This window comes from Manis pentadactyla, chromosome 9 (genome assembly GCF_030020395.1).
Source record: "Manis pentadactyla isolate mManPen7 chromosome 9, mManPen7.hap1, whole genome shotgun sequence".
In the NCBI taxonomy this organism is placed as follows: Eukaryota; Metazoa; Chordata; class Mammalia; order Pholidota; family Manidae; genus Manis; species Manis pentadactyla.
In genome coordinates, this window is record NC_080027.1 from 50689450 (window position 1) to 50708201 (window position 18752).

Consider the following 18752-nt stretch of genomic DNA (forward strand, 5'->3'; position numbering starts at 1 on the left):
CCAGCAGAGGGTGCTCATGGCCCAAATGGAAGTCACTGGCCCAGAAGGGCCCTTTACTTGTGCTATTAGCAAGCTAGAGGCCTATAGCCAATCAGCTCTCAGCACACTGACCTGGGGAAGGGGTGCTCAGCTGCCAGGGCAGTGGTTAGGGGGATGGGACTTCCAGGTTCTCTGTGGCTCTCTTTGCTGCAGAGAGAAGCTTGCAGGGGTATGGGGGTGGGAGTGGCCTGTTGCTTGGGTCTGGCCTCTGATGCCCTGAGGCCTGCAAAGGCAAATGCTTGTCTGCCTGGCCCAAAGCTCCAGGACTGTGGCTCATGACAGGCAGCCTTTCCAGGCCTGTACAGATCCACTAGTTAGTGAAGTCTTCCTGGCTGCATGGGTTTTCTACGTAAAATATTAATATCAGCAGCCAGATCCCAGGTCTGCAGGGGCCTCCAACTCAGAGCATTATGGAAAGTTTCTGAACAGGAATAACAGGAATGAAGGTTTCTGAATAGGACACACTGGAATGTATCCCTGCTAGCACAGAACCCCCCTCACTTTTGTTGACTGCGATCAGGTGCCTCTTCCTTACCTGTCCCATGTCCCCTCTACAGGGAAGCCAGAAGAGCCTTGTCTAGTTCCAGCTGTGGGAGCACCAGGTCCCACCCTCTGGAGTCCCAGTTGCTGTGGCCTGTGGCCTGGGTTGGCCCTTTGGGGAAGAGGGGACCAGACAAGGATTCCTTTATCTTGTTAACCTCTCTCCTTCACACCTTGGTCTCTCTCCCCTATATTTCTGGATATCCCTTATCTCTCCCTGCGTAGGGTGGCAGCTTCATAAGAGACCACCATTTCTGGCTTAATGGCCAATGAATGTTGAGGAAAATTGGAAGAAATTCACCAGGGAGGTGCAGCCCCTCATGGCCATCATTGTCCTTGGGGATGGATTTGAGGTCTTTTGTTAACAGGCTTCAGGAAGGGGAAGTTTGGGGCATGACAAGGGGAAAAGGTATTTTATCCTTGCCTAGCCCCATCCCCAGCATGACAAGGTGCTCCATCAAGGGCTTCCTGTTTATGAGCTACCAGCTCTGGCTGGAGGAGTAGAACACAGTCCAGGAATAGGGCCCATGTGCTCCTCCGTACACTCACCTTCCCCTTGCAATGTGACTTTATATGGCAAGTATATCCCAAACTAACCTCACCCTAGTAAGGGAAAAGCACCCGCAACTGGTGTTTGTGAAGAAGATGCTGCACAGAAGGCCTGCTTTATCAGGGTGGGGGAGTTTAGGGCCCCATGAGAACCAAGTCCAGGCCAGAGCTGCCTTGCTGAAGAGCCCAGCTTAGTCCAGAGGTCCTCAGCCTGGGGTTGGGGGGCAGCCTACAGTGCACACCCTGCCCAGCTGTCCCCCAGGAACCCACCTCTCGGAGCTTGGTCAGTTTCTGCATCCGCACTGGCTGCACCTGTATCTGAAAGTCTTTGAGTCCAGGTGCCTTGGCCAGCTTGCTGCTAGCTTTGCCTGAAAAACACTTCTCTTCCTCTGCCAGTGGCAACTTGGCAAGCACTTTCTGCAGCCGGGGGCCAGGTTCTTCAGGGCCACTGTCCCAGGAGACCCCCCGAAGCAGGGGCGGCCGGGCCACAGGGGGCCAAAGCTCAGCTTTGGAGCCAACCCTGGACCCTGTTGGTTCTCCAGCTGTGCCTTTTCCCTGGGGGGCCGGGGGAGCCGCCCCTCCAGAGCCCAGGTCTGGACTTCTCGGCAAAGGGTTGCCCTCCCTGCCTGTCTTCAGAAGTGGCTTCCCCAGCTCTTTCTCTGCAGGGCCTGGTTGAGGGCTGTTCAGGGCCATTTTTCCACCACTGCTTGTGCCAGAAGCTGGGTCCTTGGATGTGGCCTCAGGGATCTGAAGGGGATCGAAGTTTTCCTTTTGTTCTATTGAAATCTCTTTGGACTTCTCAACTGTGGGAGACCGAGGAGTCAACCTGCCCTGAGACACTTTCCTCTGGTCATTCTGTTTCCAGTCAGTTAGCCCTTTGGGGACATTCTGAAAGAGACAAGGTAGAGCTTGGACCCCGGAGGCAGGTTGGGGAGGAGGTAGGTGGGGGCTACTTCCCCTGTGGGGTCTCTGACCCCACAGGCCCTGCTAAGGGGCCTGTGGTGTGTGTGTGTGTGTGTGTGTGTGTGTGTGTGTGTGTGTGTAGGGATATGGGCTAGGTGGAGGGGCTTCTCATTCAAGTCTGAGCCAGTAAAGTGGACCCACAGACAAGCCTGAGGTTTGTAAAACAGACAGGACAAGGGGTCATGCCATTCAAAACCTGCCAAGAACTTACTAAGAGATAGGAGCTGTGAAGGACAATTGAACAGAGAGCAGCTTGGAGGCAGTCACAAGTTTTGACTTTAACTCAGCTGTCCCAGATTCTAGTCCTGCATCTGCCTGATAAGGCTCTTAGTTCTTAGGGACTCAGAGATCCCATTAGGTTTGTGAACTCTCTGAAATTATATGCAAATGTGTGTGTGTGTTTCTGTATGTTTGTGTTGCATGTATTTTTCTGGGAAGAGAATTCACAGCTTTCAGTGATATCTCAGAGGCTTCCGTGATGAAAAAGAATCATTAGATGAGGTGATTTTTGCAAAGGTGATATCTTACTAAGATTCTGTGCTCTTCTTTCATTTCCCAAGGGAAACCTGCTTTGTGAGGAACACCTGGGGTCTGTGTCTGGGTATTTGTGTGGCTGTCTTGCATGTGTGCTGAAACTCTCCCTAAGGGCTCTATCCCAGACCCAGTTCTAGATAAGATTGGATTCTGTGCTGCCCTTGATACCAGCTTGAGCACTTTGCTCCAACCAGGTGTAGGGCCCTTATATTTCTCATCAGCAGAGATGAGGTCTTTCCAGGCTGTTCCCAGGAAGAATCCCAATAAGGGGATGGAGCTTTTACTCTTTCCATTAGAGCTGACAAAGGCAGCAGTCTTGCCTGGCTATTGCTCAGCCCAGTGGTCTCCCAGTCTCTGGCCAGCAACCTGAGTGGGGTTGCAGAGCTACAGCCAGGACCACCTAGAGGTTACTCCCACTGAATCCTGCCTCCTTAATTGTGCCTACCAGTTACAATAGGGCAGAGGAAACTTCTAGCTTCCCCAAACTTGACCCTGCACTCATGCACACCCACTCATAGGCTGCCCAGGGCCAACCTAGGCAGCCTGAACTCTGCTGACACTGTGTCTACTACACTTAAATAATCCAAATTGGACAGATCTCAAACTCACAGTCTCGCCAAGGTGAAGTGAAGGGACTTCGGCCTCATCCCCCTTCTGCTAAAGTAAACATGCATTAGTCAGCAATGTGGAGACCATATCTCCTCTTGAAATACCTTCAGAGAGGCCCATAACAATGGTACAGATGCCTTCCCCACCCCAACCCAGCACCCTCATCCTAATGGGTCATGAAGGGCCTCTCAAGGGTTAACAGTAAGAGGAGAGACTGGTTGGCTTAGAAACCCCAAATGGGCACCTCTTACCTGTGGTGGGGCTCCAGGGAGAGAGGACTGTGGGCCACTGCATGCATCCAAACCTGGAATGGCCCAGACACTGGTGAGTGATGTCCAGCACCCCAGTCTCTCAACTCTCCCTTTAGCAAAAACACATCTACCTTCCCAGAATGTCTTCCCTTAACTCCCTTAGGCCTGGTTGCCAGTAAAGCCACTTGTTGAATACCTCGCACATGCTTGGTGCTGTGCTCAGTCCTCATTTAATCATCACAGAAACCATAGGAGGAACCGGAGGCAGAGGGAAATCAAGGTCACATAGCCAAGAAGTGTCAGTATTGGGAACTGAAGCCAGGCTGCTGGGCCTGAGCTTGCCCCACCACTCTGACAAGGGCAGGCTGTGCTCCCTGGTACCTTACCCTTCCCATGCTGGTCTGTGTGGCCCTGTACTCAGCCTAATGAAAAGGAAGAAACCAAAAAGCAAGAAGCAGCCTAAATGGAGGTTTTTCCAAGTAAGCTCTGAGGTGACCTCTCTCTGAGTCCCCTAGGCAGAGACAGCACCAGTCATAGCTCTCTTCCTACAGTCTTGACCCCATTCTCACCAGCCTATTCCATTTTGGACAAGGCCTGTCTCCCCACACTAGCTCAAAACCCCAATAGAAAGTACCTCCACCTCTTCCGGGCAGCACAGCCCAGCCCAGCTGGGGGCCCCAGGGAGGGGGCCAAACAGGGTCCTAACTGGGAAGCCTGCAAGATGAGAGGCACCCTGGTGAGGCCAGCAGAGGGACTGAGCCACCACCTAAAGGGAGAAGTGAGGGTGGGAAATGCCAGGGGCAGTAGACCTCACCGGGTGGTGTAGGGATGGTGAGTGAGTTGCTCTGAGAGGGTGCAGAAGATCCGGGGCTGAGGTTCGGGCAAACAGCTGTGGAGACAGGCACAAATTGGCCAGCATTCATGCAGTTTTAGGACCTCTGCCCAACAAAGACATCCTTTCAAGTATTTCTGACCCCTGGGAACTGGGCCAGGGGCTAATTCTGAACTTCCATGTAAGCTCCTACCATAGCACAATGCCTTCCTGCTGCCAGCCCAACAGAGGGAGGCACTTCAATCATTCGAGGGCTGAGGATTGGGGTTACACTCCTCAGCCTGCTTGGCTTGACCTCAAAGTACCTTCTAGAATAGAGGACCTGTCATTGCTTAGCAGGTACAACTCTAAGGACTGTATTCCTAGACTTCCCAGAGTGATCCTGATTTCAAATGCTTCCCTTGTCTCCTAAGTATGTTCAAGTTTGTCTAAAACCTGCTCCAACTTTTTGCTCAGGAAGAAGAGGAACTTTAGCCAAAAGGGTAGCAGGAGGATTTCGGGGTCCAGGAAAACCTTCCTTCTAATTAGAAATTCCATAAAGACACCAAGACCAGCTTCCTTCCACATAGTGCCTAGGATTCTTCCTGAGGCCCATAGCTGGAGGCCAGGGAGAGGGAGTCCAGTGCTGGTCTCTTTTTCCTTTGATGAGGAGGTGCCAATAGAGCAGGGCCTTCTGGGAAAGGTGGGGATTTCACACAGATTCTGTCCATGCAGGGTGACCTAGGAGTCGGTGCACATGGGCATCACACAGAGGATTCCTCTCCATGCAGGATTCAGGGAGGGAGGATCCCAAGTTAAGTTCATGGGTATAATATTCCCTAGAAGCCTGGGGACAGGTGGGGCTTACACCTGCAGTTGGGGCCCTCCCCATCCTATACCCCACCTCAGAGGGACTCAAGGAATCTGTACCCCCTACCTGATGGAGAGTCTCCGGGGCCACTCCTGGACTTCCTCCCACGGCGGGTAAGGAATCGCTCACTCACTGACTTGGCTTCTTTCAGCAGCGCCAGGTTTTTCTGCTTGTCCTCCTCTGAGATGCTGATGTCTGGTAGCTGGTCTTTTACCAGGTCAATGACATGGCCCAAAGGATCTGCAGAGAGAGGGTGAGCTTGGGGTGAGAGTCAAAGAATTCTTAGCCTCTGGCTAAGAGGCCCTGCCACCCCCACAACTCAGCACAGGGATGCTGCCTGAGATGGACCCAGCCAGCCAAATCTTGGCCCTGTGCTGGGCCATAGAGAGGACTGCGTGGGGACAGACAGGGCTTTCTCAGTAGGCCTGGCCCTCCAGCTTATAGCCTGTGGCTGTGGCAGGTCCTCTATCACAAATGGTCATGAAGCCACCTAGGTTTCTAGTATTGTCCTAAACTCTGCTCTCAGAGCAGGCTGTCAGGAGCCCCACTTCTGTGCTATCTGCTCCCCTGATGTGTTCTCCCTGCAGGTCTCTGTTTCTTCAATAAGCTAGTGATCTTAATATCTGGGAATAAAGGGAGCTTTCCAAAGATCATGAGCCACCTTCCCTTCGTCCTCTACTGACACTGTCTACCCCCATACTTCTCTACAACTGCCTCTCCTCCAGCAGCCACATCTCACCCAGCTGCTCAGAAACATGGAAGTCACTCCACACTCCTCCCTCTTCCTCAGTCTTCCCATGTCCAACCGACTGATCACCAAGTTCTGATAATCATTTACCTCATAAATGTCTTTGGAACCTGTTTCTCATCTTGCTTACCTGCACAATTACGTCAGCCACTGCGTAAGTCTGCCACCTGCAGGCGATCCCCTCAGTCTCATCCTCCACTGCCTATCAGAGGACCTTCCTTCCGAAGAGCCAGAGCTGACCATTCTGCCTCACCTTACCAGATTCCTCAGTATGCCATCCAAATGCTAAACTGGGCCCAGCCACTTGTGCTGAGCCCGCCTACTTCTCCTGAGGCCCCTCCCTCCAGACCTTCAGCAGTAAACAGCTCCCATTTTGCTTCTCCAGCCTCTCTTCCCCTTCTGGTTGTAGCTCCCTGGTTTGCACTGGGTGAAACCCCCCTGAGGCTCAATTACCCTAGTAAGGAAGGAGCTAAAACCCACCCCCACCTCACCCCAACCTTGGGCATTCAACGAGTTCAATGCCCTAGTCACAGTGGTTGGCCAAGGGGTAGCCATGAGAGGCCAATGGGAGGCAATTCTGAGAATTGTGTGTTGTGTACATGGGGGAGAGGAACACTATTTCCACTGAGGGGATGCAAGCCTGGAATTGTTGGTAGCCATTTTCCAAGAAGAATGGTAACACACAAGAGAGGAGACTTGAAAGATGGGACAGGACTATTATTAATGACCCAACTTGAACACCGAATTCAGCACTCCCTAAAACCACAAGCCCTGGCTTTTATTTACTTCAGTTTTTGGGGTATAAGCTGTTTGAGTTGGTTTTCTATCATTTGAAAGAGTGCTGACTAATACACATGACAGAGTATTCAGTTATTTTGTATGGCTCCTGCTTCCCCACCATGTTGCTTCAAACTGAATGCCTTTCCCCCCTTGTTTATCTGTCCATCTCTTTAAGGCACAGCTCAAATACTCTCTCTTCTGGAATACCTACACAACCTTCCCCCTACCCCCAACAGAGTTGGTCCCCTTCTTGCCTCAGTTTCTGTAACATTTCTGTGAAGGGCCTTATAATACAGTGTCCTGATTATGTATCTTCTTATTTCTCAGTCTCCTCAGAGACTATAAGCAGCTGGAAGGCAGAGACCAAGTCTGTATCTTATCTACATTCTGATTGTCCGGAGCAAACCCTGAGAAACCACTGGGGGACAGAGCAGGTGATTGGTGCAGCCTGCCTTGCATTCAGGCACATGCCTACCTGGATGTAGACCTTTTAGGAGGGGGTGGAGGGCTCTGTTCCTGAAGTCTCAGCTATTCTTTCTCTCTTTGACTTCCTCTTAACACCCTGGTCTTGTCTTTTTACCAAAACAGTTAAAATTGGATGTCATACTTCTGGGCTCAAACACAGAAGGGCAAATCAACTGCCCTGTTGTTGGGCTCATAGGGATGGACCTGCCTGAGAAGGAGAGGGGAAGGGGCCAAGCCCAGCCAACCTGCCAGACCTCAGTCTTCCTACTCAAACACACCTTCAGCTGGACCCCATCTCTGGTTGCAGAAATAAGATCAACTGGCCTAGTCCTTACCTACAGAAGTCAGTGAAGTAGTGGAGACCTTCAAATGTCGGTGAGAAATCCGCTTGTGGGGACTGTGAGCTCTAAAAGACAGAACAGAATCATCTTGTTAAGGAAATTTGTCCACAGCTTATAAATAAGCAAGTAGATACCTGTACATTCTTTCAAAGTTGTCTAAGCTGAGGAACTTGTTAGAATTACAATTCTCAGGCTCCACCCCAGACCTATTGGATCAGAAACTCTAGAGAGGTGGGTCCCAGACATCTGTGATTAAACAAGCACCCTAGGTGATTCTGAACCATTGCCTTTGGGAGATGTAACTTTGACTATTTACCATTTATTAGGGCTCAGACTCTGAGTGAACATCTAACTTGTTGAAAATTCTCAAAATGTGAATGATTGTCTGGTAGAGATGCAGATGATTTTTGCTGGGCAGGAAAGATAAAAATAAGGTTTCATCCCCCTGTGAAACATTAACCTATTTTATATCTAATATAGCAATCTTATTCCAGCATTCTTTCTCTCTCCGCTGATTATTTATGCATATCCATTTCTTAAATCCTCCTTTGAACTAGTTTTGTTATCCTTATGATTCCCTCATTAATGCATTAGAGAAATCTTTATATATCAGTATATATTTGTAAAAGAGTTATCTTTGTTAAGTTTTTGGAAATTATACTTAGGCAATCTCATTCCAGCTAGACCAGTGCATGGGCTAGAGCTGTGTAAAACCAAGGCATGTGAGCCAGTGTCCCTCCCAAAGGATTATCTTCCAAAGACACAGGACCCACTTTGGCCAGGGGCAGGATTTCACAAAGACTCATCCTTCAGGTCTGTTTACAAAAATCTGGGCAGTTATTAGAAAGTAACTCCTCTGCTATGATTTGTCCTTTTCTCACAGGCTAGCAAAGTACAAAGAGCAAAATTCAGGAGAGAAAAATTAATTTGGGAGGGGGAGATAATGGAAAAATCCAAATTCTCTCTCCTATGTTGAAAACTTTCTTAATTTTATTTCATCAATAAAGTGATCGGCAAAGAAAATATTCATAAAAGAATATAGCTACCTAGTCCCCATGTGCTAGGAAATACTGTTCTTCACAGCGCAAAGTTTAGGCATATGGGATATACCTGTTGGCCAGGTTTTTGTCAGTTTCTCCTTCCAGTGAACTGACATCCCCACTCAGGACAATGGTGGGTGGACTGCAACGTATTCCTGCAGTGGGAGGGCCCTGGCAGTTTAGAACAAAAACATAGATGCAGTTAGGTTTGGGTTGGTGGAAGCTTCCAGGAGCAGGGACTGGAATATTTAATCCAGCATCATGACACTCAGAGACATCTTGATAAAGGTTGAATGTAGTTTATTGGGATTGTTTATGGGAGAAAAAGGCCGTTTTTCCTTCATTCCCCAGCAGGCATTCACTAAGGGTCCACTTTTCATGCACTAAGACTTGCTTACCTGTAAGGCATCCCCGGTTAATTCTCACTAACAGTCTAGGAAAAGAATGGTGCAGAGTCTCAGGCTGTGGCCAGCCTGGCTGGGTAAGAGTGGAGGCCAGGAGAAAAGGTGTTGGCACCCACAAACACCTGAGACTCAGTGACATTTGGGTAGTTGTGACATTTCAATAAAGGTGATTTGTTTGATGGGTAATAGAATATAGTTTAACTTTTGTAACTTTGTGAAAATGCTTATCTAAATAAATACACTTATCTGCGATTAGAACAAAATTATATGGTGATGAGCTGATACTTGCTTTGTCCTCTTTTTGCATGTTCCCTCAGTTCCCTTGTAAAATGGTCAAAGGTTGGCTCCAAGAAGGTTGTCCAAATAAAATGAAATGATGAATGTGTGTGTGCTTTGGAAGTGTCATATGGTTAGCGATTAATCACTATTGTCATTAAAATGAACGGGGGCTCTATTTAGTTCTCCCCACCTTTTGTTCCCCAGGCTCCCCTGGTGGGAGGCCATCAAGCACCAGGGAGGCCACTCCAAGGAGCCAGGAGGGAAGCAGGAAGATCTTAGGTCATGGCATGGGGCCTGAGGACACATGAAGCAGTGTCCAGGGGAGTGCTGAGGTCAAGAAGGGGAAGCAGTGCGTCAACATGGCAGGTGACAGGATGGAGCTGGGGCAGGCAGGGCCAGGGGCAGGTGTCCAGCTAAACAGGAGAGCCAGCAAAGAGAGAGGAATGGGAGGACTTTCTACTGCAGGGAGTTTCTAGTGAACAGAAAGGGCTAAAATTTTTTTAGAGGCTTCTGTTCATAATACTAAAAGGGCTTCTTGCTTATGTGGTCTCTTAGATCTCAATCAGGGAATTAGCATCCTCTGAAGCCTGTTCTCTGATCTCAGACCTAAGGGCCCATTTGCTGTGAGAAGTGTTTACAAGTTATTATATAAGTTACCAACATTTCATAATTGGAAGAATTCTCACAAAGGTCTGGATTTTCTGCTTGTCCTGAAAAACCAGGAGATGAAGCAATCATGGGTCTGCATTTCTGCAGAGGAACCCCTGGTTGGAATCAGCATGTAGTGGCCTGCTTCAATCATTTATGTTCCCTGCCTGGTCCCAAAGGTATCTGAGTTACTGCCTCTGTGGTACACGTTTCTTAAGCTGTCTTGGTTTTCTGGAGCACAGAAGTTTGTGCTTAAAGCTTCCTCCACCCACGTCATCTTTTTTTTAAAACTTAATTGAGGTATGATTGACATATGAAAAGCTATACATATTTCATGTATACATCTTGATGAGTTTAGAGGTAAGTATATACCTGTGAAACCTTTACCACAGTCTATGCCATAAACCTATTCGTCACCTTTAAAATTTTCTCATGCTGCCACCTTCTTCTTCTTTATTATTATTATTATTATTATCATTATTATCTATTATTATTATTACTGTGATAAGAACACTTATAAGATCTCTCTCCCTAGCAAATTTTTAGGTGTCCAATACAGTATTGTTAACTCTAGGCACTATATTATACAATTGATATCTTGGACTTACCCATCTTGTATAACTCTCATGCCATCTTGATGGGGTTTCTTTCCATATAGCCTCATGGGTGACTGTCACCATGGAAATGCTAGTTGAAACACTAGCTGTGTTTATAGTATGTGTGAGCTTCCTTCCCTGGGTGGAATTTATTTCAATGGTGAAATTTTGAGCTCTAAAAATTACCCTTTTCATATTTATATTTTCTCTGGTGAACAAGAAAAAATGTGCTTTGACTGAAGGGTTCATTATATCATATGGCTTTTGCCATCCCTTGGGGTGGGGCTTGCACAAATTCCCAGCAGCAGATAGATAGATCTACATAAAAGGGGCAGAAAAAATCAAACATTATTTCTGCATGTTGTGTTCTGAAAAGAAAAAAATTGTGGTGGTGGTGGTGGGGTTATAATGTATACTCATTTCCGACAGTTTAATATATTTAGGTTGCTAAGTAAGTAGAATGAAGTTCATTTATCTATTTAATTTTATTGATACACTACTTATCTCCCAAAGCAATTTGAAGCAACAAACAATAAAATATAAGACATAAAAACATGAGACTATAAAAATGGGGAAGCAATCTGATAAATATAAACATCCCTAGAAAGAGAAATGCATGCTCCTTCTAATCATCCATGGTTTGACTCTGAAGTTAAACTGTTTGACCTGAAATATAACGAGGCTGGGATCCACGTGGGTCAGGCTCTGAGAAAGATTGCTTTCAAGAACTGCTCAGCAGACAAACAAAAACAATGTACAAAGAACTCCACTCTGCACCAAAAGGGGAACAAACCTTAACTCCCACGCTCACCTTTTCTCTCTTCTTTGACTCTTGACTTGCTTACCCTCCCCACAAAAATTTCTCTCTCCCTCTCCCTCCCTTTCTCCCTCTCTCCTTCCTCAGCTTACTCCTCCAGCTCCATCCAGTTATTTATTATACATATTATTTTAGTCTTTCTTTTTATGATTGACTCAGAAAAGTTTTCAAAAGTCTTATAGTCTAAAAGAGGAGTCAGTCTGTTAACATTTGTACATTATTATACTTTATCTTGTCTATTCATCCAGTGAACTTTTACTAAAAGCCTATGGTCTATGCTAGGGCCCAGGAAGACAAGCTGAACCGGGCAGTTAGCACGATGGGATGGGGAGTGGGGTTGAAGTACTCTCCCCCTAACCCCCCACCTAAGCAGCACTGAGGGCCTGGTGCTCTCAGTGTTGACCTATGAGGTGAATGGTCTGCAAGGCACTGGAGTTGCTGCTTTCTGGTGGCAGTTTTACCTGCCTCCTGGCTAAAGACCATTTGCTGCAAAGCTCTCCTAAAGTAGCTGCCATGCTGGGGCTGGGCTGAAAGCACCCTCACTCTGAGGAGGTAAGGGCAGAGGTGCTTAAATAGAAATACAGAAGCAAGCTACGGGTGGCACCTGCTAATCACATAGCCATGGACACACACAATTCGAAACTGCTTAAAAACCAGGAGATACAAAGCAATTAGGCAGAAATCCTTTAATTCCCTGATGGAATGTCCTGGAATGCTCCTTACTCTCCCCTTCCAATGTGTACAAAATATATGGTAGTAAAGTTAGTGTTCTTTCCCTAATCAGCTCAGAGAATGGTTGAGCAAGCTCTGGAAAACTTCTAATTTTCTGCAAAACTGTTTTTGTGGGGAACATTCAGTCTTGTATGGGCTGTGTTTCACTCCAGCAGGTACTGGGGAAATGGTCATCTAGGAGAGACTTGGGATAATTCCAGGGGCCTTGTGGAGTGAATTCCACCAGGTTTTCATACAGTGTAAATACCCATTCCTGCTCTTATTCTGAGCTACCATACAGAAGGCAGTGCCTCAAGAAAGCTTGTAAGACAGTGTATCTAAAATAGAGTCTGCCAAGAAGTTACTTACTGGCTTTGGGACTTCAAGAGCCCCAGGCTCAGGAGCCACACTAATTCATGATACAGCTTCTTGCTTACTGTGTGACCTTTGCAAAGTTATCTTGCCTCTCTGTGCCTCAGTTACCTCATCTGTAAAATAGCAATCTCACAGGGTATTTATAAGAAACAGGTTGATATAGAAATAGGATTGCCAGATAAAATAGAGGATATCCATTTATATTTGAATTTCAATAAACAATGAATAAATTTTTAGTATAAGCAGGTCCCAAATATTGCATGGGTACAACTATATTTTCATTTGCTAAATCTGGCAGCTCCATCCAGATGGACAGCTCTTGAAAGGGTACTTGGCACCTAGGAAGTGTTCAATAAATGTCAGATGTTCTATTATTCTAACCTTTGGCACTAAATTAATTGCTCTGGAACTTGGTTTTGAGGAGATTGTTGTTCTTAGTTTTGAGTCATTTGGAGTTAAATTAGGAGGGCCTTGCTGGTCTGGTCATGGAACCACAGAGCATCTCCCCTGGGACACTGACCATGTGAGTCTGTTATCAGTGACTCCGGGAGAAGCCCACCTCCCAGGCCACCTCCACCTGGCTCCACTCCCTTTCTTATCATCAGTTTATTAGATCAAATATGTCTGCTTTCTGTTGGTTATAGACATGAGAAGCAAAGGAACAAACGTGGGTAGACAAAAGTGACACTTACTCAGACCTACTGCATGTGAGGCCCTGTTCCAGACACTTCCCATGCGTTTCTCATTTATTTTTCTTGGCAACTCTGCAAATGATGCTCACAATACCCATCTACAAATTGGGGATGATTATACCTCCTGACCTCATAGGATTGTGAAGAGGAATTGAGAGGAGCAAAGTGAAGGCCCTGAGTGTGGAGTAGGTGACTGATTCATTTCTTTTCTCACCTCTTTTTTCCCATTTCAATCCACCTTACCAATGAAGAAATGTTCTTGTCCTGGGCTGTGCAGCTCTTATATAGTGGAAGAGACTAAATACCAGGCCTGTAGACCTTCCTACCACACCTCACTATTCTTACAGTTGTTCCCACTGCTATCGCCTCCCCTGGTGTCCTGAGGGCCTCTGACACTCCTCTCTTATTCTTCCAAGCTGCACTCTCCCTCACAGTCCCTTTCCTCCAGGAAGCCCTTGAACCAGCTCCAGGCTTGAGGAAAGATAGCAGGGGCAGCCCCTTACCTTTCCCGGGGTCCAGCCTCCCCAGAGATCCATTTCCCTTCCCTGGAGTAAGCTGAGCACTGGGGGGCTGGGCCATCTCCTGGCAAGCTCACCCTATAATAAACCAGCAAGTCACATTTTGTTCTCCTTAAATAAACCTTATAGAAACAGTTAAATGTTTATTTCACTCATAAAGTTCCAGGAATGCACAAGTTTCCTAACTGCCTGGGCACAGGGTTAAATATAGGCCAGTGTCAAAGACGGGAATATTGTCTTCCTTTCCCCAATGTCACATGACTAAACCTGGGTTAGGAAGCTCTAAGCAACAGCTGGAGCCCCAGCCCCAGCCCCAGGCCAGATGAGAGTGGAGTTAAGCTCCTGCACTTGAGCCCTGGCAGGTAGCATGGGAATGAAGGGCCCTACTGGAAGGCAGTATGAGGCAGCTAAGTGTGGGAGGCCTAGACTAGAGTCCCACCAGAGTGACCTAAGCACTTTACTTAACTTTTCTGAGTTTTGTGTTCTCAAATATGATTTGGAGCTGACAATCCCCATTTTCCAGGCTTGTTTTAAGGATTAGACAAGATAGCACAATAATAATGAGGAGGAAGAGGGTGGCAGTAGAGGTCGGACCTTGTGGTGGCTGTATCCCCAGGGCCCACTGTCATGGGCTGAAAGGCAAACAGGGACAGCCTCTGTGGAAAGGCGCCCTGGCCACAAAGGGGAGTTAGTGCTCTTTTGATAGGATAAAAGGACTCTCTGGGGACTTACAAGAAAATGATTTTTCCAGCAGCAAGTCCTAAGAGCATGGGAGAGAGCAGAAATACCTCTGCTGAGGTCTGCTGGAGGGGCTCCTCCCTGCCAAATGGTGAGGACCAGTTCCCTGGCTCCCCAAAGACTCCCCATCCTGTGAATCCCCCTGTACGTCCCGAACCTGCCATTGGTAGACTCATTGTCCACTCTCTTCCTAGAAGCCAGGGACCACAATCACTGGATTATTCTGCCTTCTTCAACGCTGTTTTTACTCTCATGCTAATGGACTTCAGGAGTGTGGAAGTGCACACCATGTCTATAGCCTTCATGGAGAGTGTATCACCCAGCCAGCCAACCATTCATCCATCATTATCTTCTCTCCTCCTCTCTATTTTCCTAACACAGTTCCTCCATCCATTTCTTCCTCCTTTCAATTCAGACATTTGGTCATCCAGCCAGCCAGTTATCCACTACCCAGTCACATAACCATCCACCCATTCACTATTCTGCTCATCCACCTATCTATCCATCCATCCATCCACTTACCCATCCCTCTACCCTCCCATTCATCCATCCATCCATCCATCCATCCATCATCTATCCATCTATCCATCATTTCCTGAGTTCCCATCACATGCTAGAGCCTATGATGAGAACAAGAGATACACATGTGAAAGATACAGTCCTTAACCCTAAGTAGCTCACATGCAGTCTGACAGGGAAATCAGAGAAACAAAAAAATAAAAAGCTACTCCATTGCTCACAATTAGAAATAAGGACAAATCATTGTAATTTACATCCCTGACCATCTGTAATGAGCAACATTTCTAAACACATTCTGCTTTGTTCTAGGCACTTTCACAGCTATAACTTCATAGTCCTTACTCTGTGACCACAACACTAGAAACCATCCTGTTGCAACTGTCCTCTTACCCTTTCCAATCTTTATCGTAGAGGTTGGGGCATCAAGTACCTGCTTCTGATGCCCAGGACACCCCTGGTGTCCAGGACTCGGGCTTTGTGGCTGGGTGGGGTCAGGGAAGACACAAAGCTGGCAGGAATGCCTCATCAGGAAATGGGCTGGAATCTCTGCTCAACTATGACACAACTATGTGACCTTTGACAATTATATATCCTTGCAGAGACTCTGTTTCTTCTTCTTCTATAAAATAGAGATAATAATATCTACCTTGGAGGGGGGAGACCACGTAGATGTCTTCAGTATCTTGTACATCAGATCCTAATACTTCACTGATAATTTGTTTGATGGTATTTCATTGAAGACCTTAATTGAGGCTATTCTTACAAAGGGTATGATGAGATAAGTGGAAATGAGGTCAGAGAGGATGAATTCAAGATCCTCAACTCGAACATTCAAGATACTGCCTGATTTCTAGTGATTGCAGTGTTCTTACCTTCCTCAGTTTTCTCATCTGTAAAATGGGAGAACCTACCCCTTAGAATTCTTGTAAGGGACTACATGCAAAACCTAGAGCAGAGACCGTCACATAAAAAGCATGGTATGAAGGTTTTCACTAGAGGAGTTGAGGGGGGGTGTGGTTCCTCAAATCACCAGGTTCCAAGTGTTTAACATGCATTATCTATTATGTCTTCCTCTCTTTACTGACTGATAACTGATTCTTTGGATCCTAAACCTTTTTTTCCCAGTAGGGGAAGCATGCATTTCCAAGGGTTCCTTTAGGGAAGAGTAGACAGAACACCAGTCTGCTAACCAGTGAAGACAGGGCCTGAACAGCCAAGGGGAGATAAAATTGAGAGAAATGCTGGTAATCTGCCTTACAGAGTAAAGCATTCTGTTAAGCTCTAGACATTCCTGGGATGGCATAGAACAAGAATCCCCCAATTGCCAATCAGAGAGAGTTATAAGAGAATGTGAGAGCGAATGAAATCAGAGAGAATTGTCATTCCATTGCAAATCCACCAGGGAAGTGAACTTCCTGGGAGTGGGAACTTGGTTAGTTGGTGCTCAACAAACATTTGTTGAATGAATTCAATAAACACTTATTAAGTTGAACTCAATTCCATATTTATTGAGTACCAACCATATGTAAGTGAATAGTTGTGTCTTCCCTATGTGTTCAAACAAACTCTATTGCCATATAATAAGATACTATCAGACTAAAAAGAAGGTAAAAAAAATTCTAGTCCAGTTTCCTCAGCTTATTGCCACGAGGCAATGGATCCAGACCTTGCTACTTCCTTTTTATGTGACTTTGGACAACTGGCTTAACTTCTCCAAGCCTTAGCTCCTAATCTGTAAAACAGGTATAGTCATTTCTAACCTATATGACATTACAAAGGTTGTCTGAGATAATGAGTGTGAAGAGTTTAGCCTAGAACACAACAGGAGCCCCATGTGTTAGTGTCTTTCCCTGCATTTGGATATGATACATAACTGCTCTGAACTTCCAATTCCCTGAGGATGGTAATCTCTGTCCACACAGTGGTGTTAGAAGATCAAATGCAATAATGCATGTGAAAACTTTTTGTAAACTGTTTTGTGCTGTTTTAGGCACTGAGCACCTACTATAATGAGTATTTTGCTTAGCATTTTATATATATGATTCTGGTAATTAAAGTCAAGCTGCCTGGGTTTGAATCTAGTCTCAACCACTGAGCTGTGTACCTAGTACATAATACTTTTCTGGGCTTAAAGTCTTCATATGTAAATGGAAATAACAAAAACACCTACTTCAAAGAGGTATTTTGAAAATTAAATGAGATAAATTATACAACAAGCCTAGCACAGGGCCAAGAGCACAGTAAGGGTTCCTTAAAGGCTCACTGTTGTTAGTGGCTATTACTGTCATGCTTGACTTATAGATGAGGAAACTGAGGCAAAATGAGTAACACATCCAGGGTCATATTCAAGGATATGAAGGCCAGCTCTTTCCACTCTGCCACACTTCTTATACCTGGTGTTCCTATGGAGAGTTTCCTGTACCTTTTGAAACTGCCTGGCTGCTTGGAGAACCCAGCTTGATACCTTTCTCTTTTAAAAGAACAGCCAAGCAGGATGGGCTCTGAGTGCAGCCCACTGTCTAGTGATGGCAGGCCAGGATGGGTCTCTTACTATGCTGACACAAATAGGGAGAGAATTCCAGATTTATTATGATGACAGCTACCATGTTTTCCAATTTGGGGCCAAAAGAGGATGAGGCCCAGCAGCTTCATGGTCAGAGAGGTTCTAAGAGCTCCACCAGCAGATGCCTTCCTATTGGGGCCACACATAGATGGCTGCTTCTCCAGAGCACACTCCAATCTGATTTTCAGTTAATTAAAAAGTGAGGGAGCATCCATTCATGATAAAAACTCTCAACAAAATGGGTATAGAGGGGAAGTACCTCGACATAATAAAGGCCATATATGATAAACCCACAGCCAACATCATACTTAACAGCAAGAAGCTGAAAGCTTTTCCTCTAAGATCGGGAACAAGACAGGGATGCCCACCCTCCCCACTGTTATTCAACATAGTACTAGAGGTCCTAGCCACAGCAATCAGACAAAACAAAGAAATACAAGGCATCCAGATTGGTAAAGAAGAAGTCAAACTGTCACTATTTGCAGATGACATGATATTGTACATAAAAAACCCTAAAGACTCCACTGCAAAACTACTAGAACTAATATGGGAATTCAGCAAAGTTGCAGGATACAAAATTAATACACAGAAATCTGTGGCTTTCCTATACACTAACAATGAACTAGCAGAAAGAGAAATCAGGAAAACAATCCAATTCACAATTGCATCAAAAATAATAAAATACCTAGGAATAAACCTAACCAAGGATGTGAAAGACCTGTACCATGAAAACTACAAGACACTCTTAAGAGAAATTAAAGAGGACACTAACAAATGGAAACTCATCCCATGCTCTTGGCTAGGAAGAATTAATATTGTCAAAATGGCCATCCTGCCAAAAACAATCTACAGATTCAATGCAATCCCTATCAAAATACCAACAGCATTCTTCAGTGAACTGGAACAAATGGTTTTAAAATTCATATGGAACCACAATAGACCCTGAATAGCCAAAGCAATCCTGAGAAGGAAGAAAAAAGCATGGGAGATCTCACTTCCCAACTTCAAGCTCTACTACAAAGTCACAGTAATCAAGACAATATGGTACTGGCACAAGAACAGAGCCACAGACCAGTGGAACAGAATAGAGACTCCAGATATTAACCCAAACATATATGGTCAATTAATATATGATAAAGGAGCCATGGACATACAATGGGGAAATGACAGCCTCTTCAACAGCTGGTGTTGGCAAAACTGGACAGCTACATGTAAGAGAATGAAACTGGATCATTGTCTAACCCCATACACAAAAGTAAATTCAAAATGGATCAAAGACCTGAATATAAGTCATGAAACCATAAAACTCTTAGAAAAAAACATAGGCAAAAATCTCTTGGACATAAACATG

General features: G+C 45.8%; 1 protein-coding gene across 14 annotated transcripts in view; it reads right to left on the bottom strand.

Moving 5' to 3' along the window:
• Positions 1-18752, bottom strand: part of IRAG1 (inositol 1,4,5-triphosphate receptor associated 1) — a 128302-nt gene that overhangs the window by 54387 nt on the left and 55163 nt on the right. For 5 of the 14 annotated variants that reach the window (XM_036918004.2, XM_057507368.1, XM_057507369.1 and 2 more), the window contains 7 exons: positions 8612-8712; positions 7496-7566; positions 5234-5407; positions 4300-4374; positions 3486-3538; positions 3235-3282; positions 1399-2016 (listed from right to left, as the gene is read on the bottom strand). In XM_036918004.2, the coding sequence (XP_036773899.2) occupies positions 1399-2016; positions 3235-3282; positions 3486-3538; positions 4300-4374; positions 5234-5407; positions 7496-7566; positions 8612-8712 (1140 nt within the window). Of the gene's footprint in view, positions 1-1398; positions 2017-3234; positions 3283-3485; positions 3539-4119; positions 4139-4299; positions 4375-5233; positions 5408-7495; positions 7567-8611; positions 8713-10480; positions 10763-18752 lie in introns of those variants that run through there. The other 9 variants (XM_057507374.1, XM_057507373.1, XM_057507372.1 and 6 more) reach the window with 6 other exon arrangements.